This window comes from Littorina saxatilis, linkage group LG10, assembly GCF_037325665.1.
Source record: "Littorina saxatilis isolate snail1 linkage group LG10, US_GU_Lsax_2.0, whole genome shotgun sequence".
NCBI classification, from domain to species: domain Eukaryota; kingdom Metazoa; phylum Mollusca; class Gastropoda; order Littorinimorpha; family Littorinidae; genus Littorina; species Littorina saxatilis.
In genome coordinates, this window is record NC_090254.1 from 35,256,941 (window position 1) to 35,277,795 (window position 20,855).

At 42.3% G+C, this 20,855-nt stretch overlaps 1 protein-coding gene and 1 long non-coding RNA gene across 3 annotated transcripts in view; one reads left to right on the forward strand and one right to left on the reverse strand.

The window, feature by feature from the left end:
• Positions 1-10,238, forward strand: part of LOC138978667 (uncharacterized) — a 132,867-nt gene extending 122,629 nt beyond the window's left edge. Inside the window, exons 11-12 of the mRNA XM_070351462.1 lie at positions 256-427; positions 6,590-10,238. Coding sequence (XP_070207563.1) covers positions 256-427; positions 6,590-6,793 — 376 coding nt within the window. The 3' untranslated portion in view covers positions 6,794-10,238. The remainder of the gene's footprint in view (positions 1-255; positions 428-6,589) is intronic.
• A 1,607-nt stretch (positions 10,239-11,845) lies between these two features.
• Positions 11,846-12,319, reverse strand: LOC138978669 (uncharacterized). Of its 2 annotated transcripts, none has more exons than XR_011459756.1 (3): positions 12,191-12,319; positions 12,074-12,129; positions 11,846-11,950 (listed from the first exon to the last, which is right to left on the reverse strand). It is a non-coding gene; the product is annotated as an uncharacterized lncRNA (long non-coding RNA). The 2 variants fall into 2 exon arrangements; XR_011459757.1 differs by having other exon boundaries at positions 11,881-11,950; positions 12,033-12,129.
• Between the last annotated feature and the right edge of the window lie 8,536 nt (positions 12,320-20,855).

A 20,855-nucleotide genomic window follows, 5' to 3' on the forward strand; every position in this document is an offset into this window, starting at 1 on the left:
CTCTCTCTCTCTCTCTCTCTCTCTCTCTCTCTCTCTCTCTCTCTCTCTCTCTCTCCCTCTTTCTCTCCCTCTCTCTCTCTCTCTTTCTCTCCCTCTTTCTCTCCCTCTCTCTCTCTCTCTTTCTCTCTCTCTCTCTCTTCTCTCCCTCTCTCTCTCTTTCTCTCTCTCTCTCTCTCTCTCTCTCTCTCTCTCTCTCTCTCTCTCTCTCTCTCTCTCTCTCTCTCTCTCTCAACGTGTGTTATGATGTGTCATCAGGGAGATCGCCTTGGAGATCTTGCAGCAGGAGGAGGTGGGTTCTTTCATCGTCCGGGACAGCACCACGCATCCTGGCTGCTTCGCGCTGTCTGTTCGTGTGCCAAAGTTTGAGAACACCGCCGGCATCTCGCACTACCTCATCCTCAAAACACAGAGAGGCGTCAAGTTGAAAGTGAGTCTTCATTTGGGGTTGTTGGTCGTGGTGTTCGTGTGTGGGTGTGTGTGTGGTGTTTTCATGTGTGTGTGTCAGTGTGTGTGTGTTTTCAGAGCGGGGGTGGGGGGGGTTGTGGTGTGTCTGTGTGGGTGTGTCTGTGCGTGTGTGTCTGTGCGTGTGTGTGTGTTTTCGTGTGTGTGTTTTCGTGTGTGTGTTTTCGTGTGTGTGTGTCAGTGTGTGTGTGTCAGTGTGTGTGTGTCAGTGTGTGTGTCAGTGTGTGTGTCAGTGTGTGTGTGTGTCAGTGAGGGTGTCAGTGTGTGTGTGTTTTCAGAGCGGGGGGTTAAGCAGAGGTGGAATAGGATGGGCACTCTTCTTTTGCACACGCGCACATACACACACATTCTTCAACATTTCTGCCTATACGTGCATGTGTGTGTGGGCGGGAGGGGGGGGGGTCGACTGGTTGCCGTTTATCAAATATTGTTTCGTATCACTATCAGTTCGCCATTTTCTCCAAACATCATTAAGCCCTGCACCGCTCTTGTTTAGCAAGTACATGACACTTTTCGACGGATCACAATTTATCGATCACAGGCCCATAACGCACATGTTGTATGCTCGCAGTTAAACAGACAATCTCTGGTGATCGTTTCACTGCTTCTTCTAAAGCTAAGCTCACAAGGACTCTGGGAGGATCAGTGTATGAGGATAAACAGGATAAAGGCCATGTGGATATACTGTGGCTGAATGTGTTTGTGTGGTCTGGTTGGACCAAGGTCAGATATGATCAGGGTTTGTATAGTTATTTGCATATTTGGGCAGGTTCGTATTCAGAAATGATGCTAGGGGTTGTGGTCAAGCTTTCGAAAGGAAAGTGTTTGTGTGAGCCTGTGTATGTGTGTCTGTGTGTCTGTCTGTGCTTGCGTGCGGCGCGCACATGCGGTGTTTACAAGCAAAAAGCTTCACATGTAATAGCAGCTTAAGGCGTTAGAATAAAACCTATCGATGAGAGGTTGACAACATTCAATTTCGCGGCTTTATTGCTGGCAGAGACCAGACAGTAAAACGAAAAAGCTTCAACTCGCTGTAAAGTGTCAGACGTACGCAATTAGTTGCAAAGTCAAGTGATATCAACGTCACCACAAATACAGCCTTTGTTGCTGTTGTCGAAAAAGCTCAAGTCTGCGGTGTGCGCGGTCTTGCTAATGTTGTCCAACACTCGTTAACTCGGTTGATAAGTGTGTCCAGCATATCATCAATCACGGTTTTGACCTCAGCTACCCGGCCCCTAACCCTTCGCAGCCCTCCAATTTGACTGAAGAGGTCTCCTTTGGTACCGACCTTAAATGGGGAGAAGCATGTACACACTGATTGAAAACGACCTCCTCTGTGCTTTTGAGTAGCTCGGTTTCTCTGGAATGTTTGAGTGAATTAGCGTCAACATGTGACTGTTCAAACCTTGCGGCTTTCCGGGTGCAAAACTTACGGATCAGTTGCGCTTTGCGGGTTTGAATAAATGTTTTGGCGTGAAATTCATTTTTACCACAAAAGCTCTGTTCGTTTATACCTCCTGCAGAGGAATAGCGAGAAAGTCTTACACTTTGGTCATTACCAATATTGTTTACTTGAGAGAATTTTTTTCTTTCTGTCTTTATGTGTGTGTGTATGAATTTCATTATGTTAGCCGATACAATTAGTGTAGGTATGTGTAGACTGGTGTGTTGGCGTACATGTGAGTGAGTTGATTTAATTTCTGGTCTTTTTTCCCGCTGTGAAGTCAGGCTGCGCTTTGCACTGGATAGTTGTGGGGATCTGAAGGGTGGGGGTGGGGTCGGGTCAGGAGGGGGGGGGGGGTGTTGGTGGTATGGAAACTGATAACAAACCACCAAGGAAGGTGGGGGAAAACTATGTAAGATATTTTGTTTTCATTTCTTTTTCATTTCAAAGACTTGACTTTAAAAGTACATGAGGATTGGTCGAATCATTTTCAAAAACTTTAGAGAGCTGAGTGCAGAAACGGGGCTGGTCTTTTCTTCTGAAGTGAACTTTTACTTACACAAGAGTTGACCATTGTTGATACATGAAACGACCTTCGCATTTCCCTCGGACATACCCTACTAAGTTCGATCAGTAGGGGAGAGGGGGGGGGGCAAGACTGAAGAGAAGGAGAGAGAAGTTTGTAAACAAGCCATTCATTGATAATCCCTCTGTCCCGACGTCCCAAGTCGCTTTCAAACAGAGCTTTTAGTTGTCCCTTTTGCGACCTGGGATCCTAAATCCCGTCACGAGTCTGTTGTTTTAGTAGATTTAGCGTCTATTTAGGTCTTACGTTTGCTTAGTGTTTTACTGTATCCCTCTCTCGCTTTCTGTGTGTGTGTGTGTGTGTGTGTGTGTGTGTGTGTCTTCAAACGAACACTAACAGCGTGTTTAGCGTTCATTCCCCTCTCGCAAGAAACCTTTCAAGATACTTTTCAACGGCCGTCAAGAGCTATTTCACCCCACTCAAGCCTTTTAACATCTAAAACCCCATTCAGAACAGAAAATGTGTGACATTACATCAGATTTGCCTTGTACCCCAACAGACTGAAGGAGAATTTATCCTACTCAAGCCTTCCAACATCGAAAACCCCTTCAGAATAGAAAATGTGTGACATTACATCAGATTTGCCTCCTCAAACTTGAGGAGAATTTCAACCAAGTGTTGAGCGGATTACAGCTTGTTCGTCATGTACGGCTTTTGAGTTATCACACGGTTGGACGACGTCCTCGGACCGTTGAGGCAGAGGACTGTTGGTGTTGTTTGAGGGAGGACGGGCTGCTAAGTGGAGGGTCAACATTGACCATGCTCGCTGTTTGCCTCGGTCATTTGCTGCAATGTCCAGGGAAACTTAGTGAGTGTTGGGAAATGCGGTGGGACTGTTTCTCTGTGTGTTTACGGGGCTTCACTGGGTCCGACTGGTCGTGACCGGTCAGAGCAAAAGGTGTGAGAGTTGATGGGGGGGGGGGGGGGGGGGGTTGAGAGGTATGCGGGGAGAGAGAGAGAGGCAGAGGAGGGGGGTGGGGGCTTCACCGGTTTTCCGTTCTCAGCCTTATAGAGAACGTCTATTACGGGAAACCGTAGACCTATAGGTCCCTGGGGAAACAAAGCAAAAAACAAATCTGGCTTGCAACCGCAGAAGGTGTGACAGAGGTTGGTGTCATCCCTCACACACACACACACACACGCACGCTGACATGCATACACAAGGGGAAAGGGGATGTGAGCTATTTTGAATATGTTCTGCTTGTACTCATACATTAAGGTTTTCATCAAACTGAACGGATATTTGTGCCTGGGAGCAAGTATCTTCAGCTGTTTGTTACACTGTCAGCACCGCACGCAGTTGGTCTTTCGTTCTCTGGCAAATTCAGTCTTTTTAAAATTTTAAAAAGAGGTCGTTGGAAGGAGGAAGACTGAGAGACCGAAGTTGACATAAAAACAACAAAAAAACATAGTGGTGGCTGCTGAAGTCAGAGGTAGTGGAAGTTTATTCCAAGCTCAAAACTCAAAACTTTGCGACGCTGCACAGCATACAGAATACATCATTTTTACCTAATTTTTAATTGCCCAAGGTTGGGAATTTGTCTTGACATTGACATCACTCCAGCCATGCACACCAACACACGCATCTATAAAACCCGATCAGCGATAGAAACGCTGGTGTTGACAATATGCATGTGTATAGGTTTGTTATTTGAACCCCGCCAGCCTTCAAATGGGCAAGACGAGATTCAGTCCATGGAAGTAATGCGGGGTGGACTGTGTCGGGGCAGAGAGAAGGGGCGGGGTGGGGTGTTGGGTGGACACAAGGAATTAGAGGGTCACACCCCACCTTGTCAGGAATGCCAGTAGAGGGCTGGATTTATTGGTACCCCGCTCAGTGTGTGTCTTTGCAATATTGGATGGCGTGTCTTTCATCTGTCGTGTAAGCAAACACGCTCCTTGACCCAAACCCGACACTTGTCTGTGAAGCGAACAAGTTAGGGACAGTACTTCGCCCCCATGACACGCAAAACATTTGGTGGTTTTGCTTGTGTTGCTTGCTTACTCTGCTGTAAGGAAAAATCGCACTGCGTTTTTGCTCTGCGCCGAAGACGCACAACTCTCTCTCTCTCTCTCTCTCTCTCTCTCTCTCTCTCTCTCTCTCTCTCTCTCTCTCTCTCTCTCTCTCTCTCTCTCTCTCTCTCTCTCTCTCTCTCTCTCTCTCAATGATGATGACGGCCTAGTTCTGTACCAGCAAAATGTTATGCACAGGTCGAGTTATAAAGCAGAAAACAAAATGTTCAGGAGTGTGTTAGACGTGTGTGCTATAAAGAAAAAGAGGTTTCGGGAAAGGAGAAATTCTGTGTGTAGGACTAGGACGTGGAGGGGGGGGGGGGGGGGAGGGGGTCTCCTGGACAAAACAGTGATGAAGGAGAGTGTGAATGAAGTTGGCATAGAAAAACGGAAGGGGGGGGGGGGGGGGGGGTCATCAAAAAGGAAGAGAGGAAAAAGAAGAATAACCGGTTAATCTTCTACTATTGCCCTGTTAGCAGCACAGTCAACGAGCATAATTATCCCCTGCTAAAAGAAACCCAAAGGGGTTGAGAAAAAAGAGAAAAAAGACATCCGCCACAACCCAAGCTGCCCAAGCTTTCAGCAGAACCACATTTTTTGTGTCCCTGAACAAATATTTGGGTATCAATTACCACAGACATTCCTGGCTACAAGCCCACTGGCCAGCAAAGCGGTTGACCACAATGCAGACCACCAACGTTCCTTTTACCCTTGATACTTGATACCAAAAGACCATTTCGTTAGTGAATAGATGTTTTTACCTGAACCCGAACCGAATTCATTTCAGATTGATATCAGGATGTTGTGTTTTGACCTGAAATTTCTAGCATGTGACGATTCCAATCTCAAAGAAAGAGGAAATTCAATTTTACCCCTGTTTACCTGAGACACATCCAATTTGCTAAAAGGGTAGCCTGGGTATAGAGGGTAGAGGGTAGTGTGGATTGTTGTGGAGAAGTGATGCATAAGGGTGGAAATGTTACCTGACAGAAGAGTTCTGGGTGTTCACTCAACTTACTTGTGTTACTGTAGTTCACAATTGTGGGTGTTTTGCTTTACAGCTTTTCAACCCTTGTTAATCTGGTACTGTTTAGTTAAGGGAGTATTTGTTTGTCCTGTTCCTACTAATTAGAATTGAACTTACCTTTCTTTGGGTTTGATGTGGGGAGGGGGGGGAGGTGGGGTGAGGATATTAGAATAATCTAAGGATGAATTGAGGATGTTTTTCTTCTGCTGAATGTAACTCCAGGGTTGCTGTCTTTGAAAGCGTTGTCCTGGTTTGGGAAATCTTAAACTTTTATTACTTTCATATCATGACAACCAGTCTGTCTGTGTCTAACATGGACACCATTGCTGTGCTCTTCACAGAGACAACAAAACACAGCTGAAAGCACACATTTTTCAAAGATAGGATATTATCGTCATGAGTAAAGAATACCAAAAAAAAACCACACCACTTATTACAAGACGGGGGCTGTGGCTTAGGGGATAATATGCCAGCCTCCCAAGAGAAAGGTTGTGGGTTTGAATTTCGGCCGGGTCGGGATTTTTCCGATCTCCCAGGTCAACTTACGTGCAGACCTGCTAGTGCCTTATCCCCCTTCGTTTGTACACGCAAGCACAAAACCATGTCAGAGTTCGGTGGGTTATAGAAACAACAAAAATACCCAGCATGCTTCGCCCGAAAGTGGCATATGGCTGCCTGAATGGCGGGGTAAAAACGGTCATACACGTAAAAACACACTCGTGCAAAAACCAAACATGTACGTGGGAGTTTGAGCCTATAAACCCAGAAGTAGAAGAAGAAAAATATCACATCACTCAACTTACTGTGGTTACTGTAGTTCACAATCGTGGGTGTTTTGCTTTACAGCTTTTCAAGAGTGTATGTGGGAGTAGCCAATGAATGCAGAAGAAGAATTACACGAACAATATCACATCACATCACATCACATCACATCACATCACATCACATCACATCACATCACATCACATCACATCACATCACATCATATCTTACTACAAGAACAATATCACATCACATCTCATCACACTTTATTTTATTTTGTATTGTTGTGTTTCAGGGGCTGGACAAGGAGTGGCCGAGCCTGACGGCGCTGGTGACGCACCACACGGTGATGCCGGAGATGCTGCCCTGCACGCTGCGACTGCCACGAAACATCAAGAACCTCACCTTCAGGGAGGCCGAGAGGGAGGAGCCTGAGGAAGACTCCGCCTACCAGAGACTGACAGACGTCACCGCCATGGCTGGACAGCTCAAGTTGTGATGGCTTCTTCAACAAAGGATTGTGTCAGACGTTTTGATTGGTTCAGAGGAAGTTTTGACAGTACGAGACATTATGATTGGTTCAGAGGAGGGGGGAGTGTGTGTGTGTTTCCATTGAGGAGGAGGAAGAAAAGATTCAGGGAAAAGAGTTGTGGAATTTCGGTTGGTTGAGAGAGCTGACATGTGGTGACTGTTCATTGGATAAAGGGAAGGTTTCCACATGGAAGCTTGATCCTCATTGGACGCAGGGTCTCAGAAAGATTGTATGAAGTGCTTTCATTGGTTCCTGGAGAAATGAAACCAATTTCAAAGAACATGTTCTGGGTTTGGTCAATGCTCAACCCAGGAGCATGTGAATCATTTCCATTACAGAGACTTGACACTCAACCCAAGCAGTTGAGAACTTTCACAATGCAAAGAAAAGAGGAAGAATTTTACCAGAGAAATTCTATTTTTGTTGAAGTGGATGAAAATATTGGTTTAACCAGAAACGTGCCAGATTTTAACGAACGTGAGACAATGAGAGTGGTATTTGTTGGATGAAAGGAGAGAGATAAAAAGAATAATGAAATGTGTGTTTTCAGCATTGGTTCTGTGTTTGATGGTAGAGTTTGTTGAAACAGTTTGTACTTTCTGTTCTTGGAGTGGAATTCTATTCACTGGTGGAAAGCGTCGTCAAAGTTAGAAACAGGCTGGTCGCCAATAGTCTCTTCTGGTCTCTGCATTTTCAAGAGTCGTGTAGCATTGCTGTGAGAAATATGAAACTAAATGATTTTGCTAGAGATTGCTAATTGTGTAGCAGATTTCTCGGAGTGAATTTTGGGCATTAGTCATAGACGTGAGCCATCCATATTGGATGACGGTATGCTGCTTGAAAAACTGAACAAACAAGAAGCATGTGAGTGTATAAGTTCTTGAGTTTTGAAATTGTTGTGTGTGTGGTGTGATTTTAGGCTTTTTCGTTTTAGCCCTGCAGAAATTATTTAGAGATGTAGGTGTGAAAAGAGCAGTAACAACAATAATAATAATAACGATGATGTCTGTATCAACATCCTATGGCTGTATGGTCTTTGAATGGTTTACATGAGTAGTGAAAATCACGAAGACTCTGAGACTCAACAAATTTATGCTGAATTGAAACATGAACCAGAATCTGAGTGTTAAAAGCCAAACATTTGCCTGTGTGCATGATATAATCACAGGAGTTAGTCCTTGCTGTCTATGGTCATCTAAAGCACTGGAGAAAAATTCTGAAACAGACAGAGGAAAAAAGACAAAATCCTGAGACAGACAGAGGAAAAAAGACAAGGCACATTCTCTGACTTCTCTACTGGTGTACAAACAAATTGGCTGCTGAAAGATAATGTAAAACAGATCTCATCGCTCATTGCATTTGGCTTTCTTTGAAGCATACCTAGACCTTTCGATCAGTTCATCTTCATGGCAACTTGGAGCTTTCAGGCCAGCATGAAAAACAGAGATCTCTAAGAATAGCAGCTAGATCACCAGTGGTCGCCCAACAGAGCAGAATAACATTCTCCACACTCGACACGCTTTATTTCCTGACAGTTCACTGACTGCTGTCGGAAGCTTGAATGCATTTTGTGATGGGGTGGAGTTAATATACAAGGGTTGACCTGCTTACACAATGCTTTTCACTTTATTTGCATGTCCCTTTGCTGTGTATATGTATAGGGTCTGTCTGAGAGTTTATGTTGTATAAATTTGTGTAAGTCCATGTGAGGCTCTGTGTGTGTGTGTGTGTGTAAGAGCTTATTACTATTTGTGTCCTACAGAAGTATTCCTGTGTATTCAGAACTTAAGACTGAAAAAATTGACCAGGATTGATATGGTAACCAGTTGTTTGTATCTCATCTAATCTAATCTGGCCAATTTAAGGTTCCTGCACAAAGCTGCCTACACTTTCTTTGGAACAGAACTTTTTTATAATGTCTTTTTTATTTCATTTATTTGCCAGTGTCTTTTTTCTGCCAGTGGACATTTAACACATGTACAAGGCCCAGCAGATAAGTACAAGCAATTTTAATTTCTAGCACAATATGAAGGAAATGTTGACAGACCTAAGTTGAGACAAGATTGGAAGTGAAATAATTGGTTGAAAAACAGAAGTCCTAAGTTATAAAATATGTGATTTGTGTTAACATTTTAAGTCATTATTTTTATCTGAAAAACTGGCTTTCTTTTAGATTACCACAGACAAGTACTACGGCTTCTTTGCTTGGCACATGTACTTTGAAAACAAATTTTAAGATTTGGGGGTCCAAGTACCTGCGATGACAGGACACCCTTGGGACCAGCCAAAAGTGTCCCTATGTTGCAGGTGGCCTGTCACGACAGGTATATTTTGGTAGAGATAATAGACAAAGGGACCTCAGAATGTGTCCTTCTTAAGGGAGGTGTCCTCTCATTGGAGGGGCCACACAGTACAGGTACCACTGTAATGGTTTGAGTTAGTGTTTTTTTGGAGAGTATCCTCAACCTTGACAATCTGGCTTTATAATTTAGCAAGTTTTTTTTTAATAAATCTTTATTTTAATTTTATTTGATGGTACTCATTTAGTTGTACTGGAATGTGAATATTCAGTTGGGAAAAATGTATCCTGTATTTAATCCTGTGTACAATACATCAGTAATCATGTACAGTAAAATGACGATCCTATGTTAAATGAGCTGACAATTTACAGATTGCCTGGTAATCATTTTTGGCACTGTAGAGATGATCAGCAGTAGCAGAGTTTGTCTACATAAACTGTGACAATCTAGATGTGTGTATACCTACTTAGACAAGTGCACTGAAACGCACGTGTGTGCATACATTAAAAAAGTGCAACTTACGGTTTATTTAAGATAAACAAAAATGTTTCTCGCTTAAAGGCACAGTGCAGCTCACAGCCTTCGTTTTGCGTTTTTGTTGCAGCTGAGTGCATTTACAGTTCAAAAATCCTCCTATGGTAGTAAAACAAACCCAAAACTACCCAACGACGACATCTGTGAAGCTCGACAGTTTCTTGTTCACGCGAGTGCATAAATTAACCTAGTTATTACGTGGTGTTTGGTCGGAGTTCGATTCAACTGAGTGATTCCGGCCTCGATTTTGTTTTACACAAACTCATGATGACGTCTGACATAGTTTGCTAGTGACGTGTCTTTTTGTGCATGATGTGGTGATCTACCTGATCTAAATTTAGATCCAAAAATAGGCCAAGACCAGCCGGGTCCGAGTACGAAATTAATTCGTAAACAAATCGCAGTTCTTGACTCTTTGGGTGCAAGTCAATGAAACTTGGTAGTTCTTCTAACGGATAGCTGCCTGAGGTATGACTAAAAGCCCCAGGGGCTCCGTGCACCTGGTTTGACAAGTTCAGTACCGTTAAGATTGCCATTATGCCAACAACATCCAAGTTTACAGTAAGCAGATTTGATCTCTGTGTTTTGTGTGTGTATTGATTTTTCTTCTTCATTTTTCTGTTGTATGTGAACAAAAGTTTTATGAAGCAAAGTGTAAAAGTGAATTGAAGTAACTGGGTGATAAGGCATTTGTGTTAGGGATAATGTCATACAGTACTGTCACACCCATCACCAATATCACCACAGCTGGCCTCACAGAAAGAGACCCAAATCAAGAACTAACCAGCACATGTCAGACTTAAACCTTGCCTTATTGAGATCATTGGAACGCAATTATTTGTTTAAATAGATTGGAACAACTGTTTCTCCAGAGAAACTGAACTCTTGAAGTTGAATGCTTGTGACCTGACTGATCAGTGAGTCTAACTCGTTCAGTCGAATTTCAGTCTGACCGTGTGATGTAACAATTTTGCTGTGCTGATGGACATATACATGTGAAATCATGTATACATTTTACTAACAAATCCTGGCGACCAAACTGTGTGCGTATCAACATTGAAAATTATACATGAACTTTTCCAGTTATTTCCTATCTCGCTGTGGAAGACTAATGCGTATGAAAGCTTAAATAAGAATCCTGTAGTTTGAGTTGTATTTCATGATGATTTAAAAGCAGTTTTAAGTGATGAAGAAGAAAGCAAGCAAATGCTTGTTGTGTGAAATCATTTAAGACTTAGAACCTTTCTTTGGTGTTGGTATCCATTCTTCTTGTAGGCTAGGCAGAAGTTAAATGTTCAGATATTTTTTATTGCAGTAGATAAGAGTTTATTTTTGTGTTATGATCAAATTTTAAGTTGAGGCAGCTAAATAGTAAATTGATAGTAGTTAAAACTGATTTTCTATAAAGCATTGGGCCATGCATGGTCCTTTCAGAAGTTTTTCCTTCTTTTTTTCTTCAGTAATGATAAAAATGGGTTTTCAACTTTATCCACCATCTGCAGTTTTTGAGATACCTTGAACATAGTTTTATCTCGCTGAAAAGTGGGAGGCTTTCAAAATGTACAGCCCTCACAGCTCTGTAAAAAAAAATATTCAGTTTGGCCTGTTGGAATACACTGTGTTAGCTGCTCTTGACGTTGATACGAATGTGATGGTCTGTTAACAGAACGAAAACTCCTGTGAGTTTTTTTTTTTAAAGTACATTTGTTGATGCCAAGTCTTTGCTTCTTCCCCTGCGATACAGTTGTTCTACGCTGATGGTTATACACGCATTCCTTCCCATGTAAACGACTTTGTCGGCCATCACAGATCTGTCCAGGCATTTACACAAAATGAGAGCATCCTTTCACTTGAACTTATACCATAGATCAACTCAACACCTTGGTTACGTTCTGTGCGTACTGGGTTGTTGTGTGCTGAATTAATCTACATGTTGGCACTGGTGTTAGTCATGAAATTAATTCAACCAAAACGTCAAACTCTAAAAAGAAAGTTATAGCCAGGCAGCTGAATTTTGGTAGATGATATTAGTGGCAGTCCCCCTCCGCTGCTAGCCAGGTGTACAGAGGGAAGGAGGACCTGGTGAAGACAGTTTCATTTGTCTCGCTGGCCGGGCTAACAATATAGACGGGCTAACAATATAGACGGGCTAACAATATAGACGGGCTAACAATATAGACATGTGATCGACAAGAAGAACAAGTGTAAGAATGCTCTTATCCGGTGTAAAAGCCTGCACAGAACTGTAGTGGCTGACAGGACATGTTACATGAGAAGGAGTGTGTGTAACCTTAACTTGCCCTGTTAACCCTTTCACTGCCTGTGTGTAACCTTAACTTGCCCTGTTAACCCTTTCACTGTCTGTGTGTAACCTTAACTTGCCCTGTTAACCCTTTCACTGCCTGTGTGTAACCTTAACTTGCCCTGTTAACCCTTTCACTGCCTGTGTGCACTTGCTGTTGTGTTGACCTGTTAGCTTGTTGAAACAAAGCAATCCCCGCCTTGACTTCCACTAGACTGTTGTGTTGACCTGTTAGCTTGTTGAAACAAAACAATCCCCGCCTTGACTTCCACTAGAAAATGACCCGTGTGTATCTGCGATAATTGTGTAGCCTTCAAACCTACAGGAACTTGAAATTAACATTGATTTTAACTTTGGTGACTCCTTTGACAAGAAGAATGAAGGGTTGTGACTCCCATGAGAAGAAGAATGAAGGGTAGGGGTTTTCCCTGGTTAAATTTATGCTCGAAGAACTGAGCTTCTGTTATTTCCACAGCCTTCCTTGTCATTATTTCAAAGCATGACAAAAGAGATGGACAGTTTTTCAGGTAAGAGTTTCTTATTCAAACATAATGTTAATCTCATGTTCCTGTAGAGATTATTTAACTGATACTTTGTTTACCAGTGCCCAAGCAGAGACTTTGGTGATTATCTGTCCTGATCTGGCTGGTTGTTAAAGGGATGTGTGTAGTGTGATCTGTAACGAGTAAACGCTTACGATATCGTTGAAATTGTATCAGTTTGTATTTCCTATGATGCACTCTGCCCATGCAATAAGCTGTTCAAAGCAGCAACTTTGTCATTTCTGTAAAGAATTGTTTGAGAGCGTGAGGGAGAGAGAGACGGAGAAAGATAGAGAGGAATAGAAAGAGAGAGAGACTGTGTTTATGTGTGTGACTGAGTGTGTGTGTGTGTGTGTTGTAGTATTCCACTGCTTGCCATCATTTGCTGTGTGCATACTGTATAAATCATTTCATGTGATTATATTTTCATGGGTGTTGTATATAGATTGTACATTCACTTAAACTTCAGCTGTCTGCCAACATATGTACACAGGTTTCGACTGCACAGTTTAACTTGTGCATCAGTTTTCAGAACTCCTGTTTTAGAACTTGTGTAGTCCTACTGTGGTGAAAAATGCCATGGATGATATGTAAAAAACCTGCTACAGTGTCAGTGTAAAGTGGCATCTAAGTCAGATTTGAGATTATAAGACTTTGATTTATAATGCATTTAACACATGCTCCCTTTGCCCTATCTTATTCTCCCCTTCCCCAAACCCCAACTCATCCAACTCCATCCCCACCCCCTTACCCCACCCCATTTTTTTTTAAAGCGACTAATACTTGTGTTTCAAACACTGAAAGAAGTATTTGTTAGCAGTGATAATTATGTAATCTGTATTACATACAGGATGACCCCAAAAAAAGAGTACCCAACAAAACGTCATAAATTGAACAAAAATAAAGCAATCTTCATAAAATGTATTTACACACACAAGTAGCCTCTGCATGATTTGCACAGAAAATTTTAGCGCTCTAGCTTGTCTTTCAGGAAAGTTATGCTCATTCTACAGAACATGCTCCAAATGGCCTCCGCGCCGCTGCAGGCAAACTTGAACTCGCCGCGCAAAGTTATCAATCACCCGCACACACTCCTGTTGCGATATTCCGTTAATGGTTGTTGTGATGGCTTTCTGTGATTGTCTGTGGGTTGTTCCTGTAGACGTTGTCTTTCAGGAACCCCCAAAGATAGAAATCTGGGGGATTTAAATCCGGGGGAGGCCATTTGGAGCATGTTCTGTAGAATGAGCATAACTTTCCTGAAAGACAAGCTAGAACACTAAAATTTTCTGTGCAAATAATGCAGAGGCTACTTGTGAGTGTAAATACATTTTATGAAGATTGCTTTATTTTTGTTCAATTTATGACGTTTTGTTTGGGTACTCTTTTTTTTTGGGTCACCCTGTATGTATGCACTGTGTGTACTATATATAAATATGCAATCTCTTATTTATGACATTTTTTTCCTGAGAACTGTGTGGGGCCTTCATGCAGTCTGTGTCTCTCGGTGGGACAGTTTGTGTTTCAGTGTTGGTTTTGAAGAAATGGTAAGAAATTCCTGCTTATTTGAGAAATTCCCTGTGCCAGGAGACTGTTGCTTGGTCAAGATTAGTACTTTTTGTGCCCCCCGCGGGTTAGGGGGAGTCCCATATTGGATGGGACGAGAAAGAATTTACCCGATGCTCCCCAGCATGTCGTAAGAGGCGACTAACGGATTCTGTTTCTCCTTTTACCCTTGTTAAGTGTTTCTTGTATAGAATATAGTCAATGTTTGTAAAGATTTTAGTCAAGCAGTATGTAAGAAATTAATGTTAAGTCCTTTTTACTGGAAACTTGCATTCTCCCAGTAAGGTCATATATTGTACTACGTTGCAAGCCCCTGGCGCAAATTTTTGATTTGTGCTTTTGTGAACAAGAAACAATTGACAAGTGGCTCTATCCCATCACCCCCCTTCCCTCCATCGCGATATAACCTTGAACGGTTGAAAATGACGTTAAACACCAAATAAAGAAAGTACTTTTGCATAGTGCCGAGATTAAAGGTGTTATTAAAGTTTTAGGTATGACGCTAGCCCATGAAACTCACCCCACACCATTTTACACTTCAGGATTGGCAGAATTTGTCGCAGATTTTATTTTTTACTAGCCAGAAATATGTCTGCTGAACATAGCAATGTCGAAATCATTTCATGAGGCTGCTCAGTGTTTCCAACTGAAGCTGCCACGCCACAAACATACCTGTATTGACAGGGACTTTATTTGGAGTAAGAAATAGTTCACCAAAATGTGTGCATGTTTGTAGGATTTGCTTGTTCTCTTGGTAGATATTTTCGGACACTGGCAACGGTAGTTTAGACCTTGTGTGCGGACACTGCCAGAGATTTATAAAATTAATGTCATTATTTTTCTTCCTCAAATTCTTCTCTTGTTTACACCTCTGGTTCTATTTTTCCAGCACAGCTTTTAAACTTCTGCAACTTTTGGTGAATTTGTTTTCAAAGATTGACCATTGAAAAGAGAATTTTTGTTTATAAACTAGTTTTATTGTGGGTGCCTTGCTTACACAAATAAAAGCGCTTCAGCAAAAAATAAGAGAAATTCACAATCTGGAAAGAGAACTGTTTTTGACAAGCAAGAGAAAATGTGTGCACATTGTTAATTGTTTTAATTTGAAGTGAATGTCCAAACCATTACATGTATTGATTTATAAAGCTGTGTTTATATCGGAGTGTGTGCATGCATATCTGTTTAGTCTGTAACCTTGAGAAACTATTTTGCTGAAAATGCATGATTCTGATAGTGTTGGACATGTGCGTGAGTGAGAGAGACATGGAGTCTGAGAAAGAGAGAGAGAGAGTGTGTGTGTGTGTGTGTGTGTGTGTGTGTGTGTGTGTTTGTGTGCGCTAAGATGTGGGTCTTCATTGTGAATTTTTTAACCAGTACTGACAAGTTGAATCAGAATGTGTTGAGTTGAGTGAAGAAGAACTCAGTGTTTAGACACGAAGAACTTGTTTTAGTTATCTGTTGCCTAATTTGGTGTACCAGCAATTATAAGCAGTGAAAAAGAACGTTTCATGCATTAATTTTTGTTTTTGTAAAGGCACAGGTGGTTTGGTTCATTTCGAGCTTGTACATGAAGTTGGGCCATTAGAATGGTTTAAACTATTCTGCAATGACTTTCAATTCTGGTTTGATGATTGTGGTCTGTGATTTAAATGAAGGTTGATAATGAATGTATCAGATTATTTGAATGTTGCCTAGATTGACTTTTTCAGCAATAAAACTTGAGTCAGACGTAATGGACTTCTGTGTGTGTGTGTGTGTGTGTGTGTGTGTGTGTGTGTGTGTGTTAGAGCAAGAGAGCGAGAGAATGTGATTACCAGAGAAAGCAGGGGAATATATCAGTGAGAAGTTGTGTGCATCTGTTGGTGAGCTTGAATAAGCCTCCAAAGCATATTTTCAAGAATTTACAGTAAACCAAAATACATCAGAAGAAAAAAACACATGACAAGCAAGTTTGCAAAAAAAACTAAAGCATCCTTTGTTCTGATGAAGCGAATACTGTCAAGAGCCAACTTTCAATGTCAAGTAAAACGAATGTCGAAGTTCAATGCGAATGGATATAGATTGTACACACACAAAAATACGTTATTATTCTTCTGTTTATATAGCTGTAAATACACGAACAATCTGCACTCGTATTTGCAGCAGCTACAAACTCCATTTAAGGAGAAAGACATTCATTTTCATATTCACACATGCCACATTTAGGCTAATCATCAAAATACCAATAAGACAAATTAACAATACAAGAAGGACAGGAATTAACATCAATGAGATCAAAGGTCTTTGCTAGATTGAATATTTTTTATATCGTGATAAATTGTTTTCCCTTTTTAGACTGCATTCATATCTTCAATAATTATGGGTTGAATAGGGGAGACCGGGGCTAGTCCGCCTACTTTTATGCTTTTGGTAGCATAACTGGCGAGTTTGATGAACTAGAAGACTGATTTTTTATTTTACATCAAGACAAATGTGTAGCTGATATCAATGTGCAGACAGTTTTTATGTGCGCATGAACATTTGTTGTACATACTGCTTTAAGTAGACCTACCCTAACGTAGGCGAACTTGCCCCAAGTCGGGGTAAGTCCGCCTACAGGGTGGGGCAAGTCCGCCGCTCTCATCCCATAGTACTAGTAGGTACAAGACTAGTAGTGGGCAAGCTTTATACACACACGCACGCACGCACACACAGTCAGTCAAACAAGCACCCGATCAGTGGGAAAGCTTTTTTAATTCCCTTCAATATTTAGGTTCAAAAATGCCAATGACAAAATACAAAAGAATGTCGAAAGAATGTAACACAAATCGGCGTCAGTCTTTTTTAGACATGAATCTGCAATCTTTACCATCGAGAATAGATGGAGTCACCATCAGACTGATTCAGAGTCACAGTTATGGCAGATGTAAACTGGACTGTTTCCCACACCTGCACATTCTTCATGGCGAACATGCCCCATTACAAGTAGGCGGACTTGCCCCCGCACGGGCAGGCAACTCTAGTGCCAGATAGCGAGCACAACATGTGGGAAGGAAGAAGCAAAACTTTCGTCAGAACTCGACCATTAACGCACTTTCACTCGACACCAAGACTAAGTATTTGTTCTCAGAGGTAATGCATCAAAACCTAAGTCAACTGCTAGGCATTCATGTTACAAAAATGAAGAAAAACACTTTTTGTGATCTGTACTCACGATATATGGGCGCGCAACTTCTGAACTTCTGCAGGATATGGCGGGAAGTAGGGACACCATTCTCACATGGGACACCATTCTCACATGGTGTGAAAGACTTGAAAAGGTGGCAAACGTAAGAATAAACAGACAAAGACGGATGTGCCCCGGGGGCGGACTAGCCCCGGGGGCGGCCTAGCCCCGGTCTCCCCTAGATAACTGATGGGTATTACATCCCCGCACCAGTGGCCACATTCTGAAATGTGGCGTAGCAGCTTGCATGCCCATATTACACACATATGCGCGCTGGTGTCCCCATTCTGATAATTATGTAGTGTAGCAATCAGTCCTGGTTGGTCAAACTAGTCACATGGTGCGCAAAATCATTGCTGGTTGGTGAAATATCAGTCCTGATTGGTCAAACAAGTCACATGGTGCACGAAATCAGTCCTGATTGGTCAGTGCAGTCACATGATTCGCTATATCAGTTCCGCTTGTTCAAAGAAGTCACATGGTGCGCTAAATCGGTCCTGGTTGGTCAAACAAGTCAATATGATGCACTAAATCTGGCATGGTTGGTCAAATAAGTCACATGGTGCACTAAATAAGTCCTGATTGGTCAATGCAGTCACATGATTCGCTACATCAGTTCCGGTTGGTCAAACCAGTCACGTGGTGCGCTAAAGCGATCCTGGTAGGTCAAACAGGTCACATGGTGCACTAAATCAGACCTGGTTGGTCATACAAGTCACATGATACAATAAATATGGTCTGGTTGGTCAAAGAAGTCACATGATGCACTAAATCAGCCCTGGTTGGTCAAATAAGTCACATGTTGCCCTAAATCAGTCCTGGTTGGTCAAACAAGTCACGTGCTTCGATAAATCATTCCTGATTGGTCAAACAAGTCACATGATGCACTGAATCAGTCCTGATTGGTCAGTGCAGTCACATGATTCGCTAAATCAGTTCCGGTTGGTCAAAGAAGTCACATGGTGCGCTAAATCGGCTCTGGTAGACCAAACAAGTCCCATGATGCACTAAATCAGTCTTGGTTGGTCAAATAAGTCACATGGTGTACAAGATCAGTCCGGATTGGTCAGTGCAGTCATATGATTCGCTAAATCAGTTCCGGTTGGTCAAAGAAGTCACATGGTGCGCTAAATCAGTTCCAGTTGGTCAAAGAAGTCACATGGTGCCTTAAATCGGTCCTGGCAGGTCAAATAAATCACATGATGCACTAAATCAGTCTTGGTTGGTCAAATAAGTCACATGGTGTTCAAGATCAGTCCGGATTGGTCAGTGCGGTCACATGATTCACTAAATCAGTTCTGGTTGGTCAAAAAAGTCACATGGTGCGCTAAATCGGTCCTGGTTGGTCAAAGAAGTCACATGATGCACTAAATCAGCACTGGTTGGTCAAAAAAGGCACATGATGCACTAAATCAGTCTTGGTTGGTCAAAGAAGTCACATGATGTACAATATCAGTCTGGATTGGTCAGTGCAGTCACATGATTCGCTAAATCAGTTCCGGTTGTTCAAAGAAGTCCCATGGTTGGTCAAATATCAGTCTTGATTGGTCAAACAAGTCACATGATGCACGAAATCAGCACTGGTTGGTCAGTGCAGTCACATGATTCGCTATATCAGTTCCGCTTGTTCAAAGAAGTCACATGGTGCGCTAAATCGGTCCTGGTTGGTCAAACAAGTCAATATGATGCACTAAATCTGGCATGATTGGTCAATGCAGTCACATGATTCGCTACATCAGTTCCGGTTGGTCAAACCAGTCACGTGGTGCGCTAAAGCGATCCTGGTAGGTCATACAAGTCACATGATACACTAAATATGTTCTGGTTGGTCAAACAAGTCACGTGCTTCGATAAATCATTCCTGATTGGTCAAGCAAGTCACATGATGCACTAAATCAGTCCTGATTGGTCAGTGCAGTCACATGATTCGCTAAATCAGTTCCGGTTGGTCAAAGAAGTCACATGGTGCGCTAAATCGGTTCTGGTAGACCAAACAATTAAGTCCCACGATGCACTAAATCAGTCTTGGTTGGTCAAATAAGTCACATGGTGTACAAGATCAGTCCGGATTGGTCAGTGCAGTCATATGATTCGCTAAATCAGTTCCGGTTGGTCAAAGAAGTCACATGGTGCGCTAAATCAGTTCCAGTTGGTCAAAGAAGTCACATGGTGCCTTAAATCGGTCCTGGCAGGTCAAATAAATCACATGATGCACTAAATCAGTCTTGGTTGGTCAAATAAGTCACATGGTGTTCAAGATCAGTGCGGTCACATGATTCACTAAATCAGTTCTGGTTGGTCAAAAAAGTCACATGGTGCGCTAAATCGGTCCTGGTTGGTCAAAGAAGTCACATGATGCACTAAATCAGCACTGGTTGGTCAAAAAAGGCACATGATGCACTAAATCAGTCTTGGTTGGTCAAAGAAGTCACATGATGTACAATATCAGTCAGGATTGGTCAGTGCAGTCACATGATTCGCTAAATCAGTTCCGGTTGTTCAAAGAAGTCCCATGGTGCGCTAAATCGGTCCTGGTTGGTCAAACAAGTCACATGATGCACTAAATCAGGCATGGTTGGTCAAATAAGTCACATGGTGCACTAAATAAGTGCTGATTGGTCTGTCACAGTCACATGATTCACTAAATCAGTTCCAGTTTTTCAAAGAAGTCACATGGTGCCTTAAATCGGTCCTGGTTGGTCAAATAAGTCACATGGTGCACTAAATCAGTCTTGGTTGGTCAAACTAGTAAGTCACATGGTGTACAAGATCAGTCCGGATTGGTCAGTGCAGTCACATCATTCACTAAATCAGTTCCGGTTGTTCAAAGAAGTCACTTGGTGCGCTAAATCGGTCCTGGTTGGTCAAACACGTCATATGATGCACTTAATCAGGCATGGTTGGCCCGGTCAAATAAGTCACAAGTGGTGCACTAAATAAGTCCTGATTGGTCAATGCACTGAGCCACGTGATTCGCTACATCAGTTCCGGTTGGTCAAACCAGTCACGTGGTGCGCTAAATCGGTCCTGGTAGGTCAAACAAGTCATATGATGCACTAAATATGTCCTGGTTGGTCAAAGAAGTCACATGGTGCACTAAATCAGCCCTGGTTGGTCAAAGAAGTCACATGATGTACTAAATCAGCCCTGGTTGGTCAAATAAATCACATGGTGTACTAAATCAGTCCTGGTTGGTCAAACAAGTCACGTGCTTCAATAAATCATTCATGATTGGTCAAACAAGTCACATGATGCACTAAATCTGTCCTGATTGGTCAGTGCAGTCACATGATTCGCTAAATCAGTTCTGGTTGGTCAAAAAATCACATGGTGCGCTAAATCGGTTCTGGTTGATCAAACAAGTCCCACATGATGATGCAGTAAATCAGTCTTTGTTGGTCAAATAAGTCACATGGTGTGCAAGATCAGTCCGGATTGGTCAGTGCAGTCACATGATTTTCTAAAACAGTTCCGGTTTGTCAAAGAAGTCACATGGTGCGCTAAATCGATCCTGGTTGATCAAACAAGTCCCATGGTGCACTAAATCAGTTCCGGTTGGTCAAAGAAGTCACATGGTGCG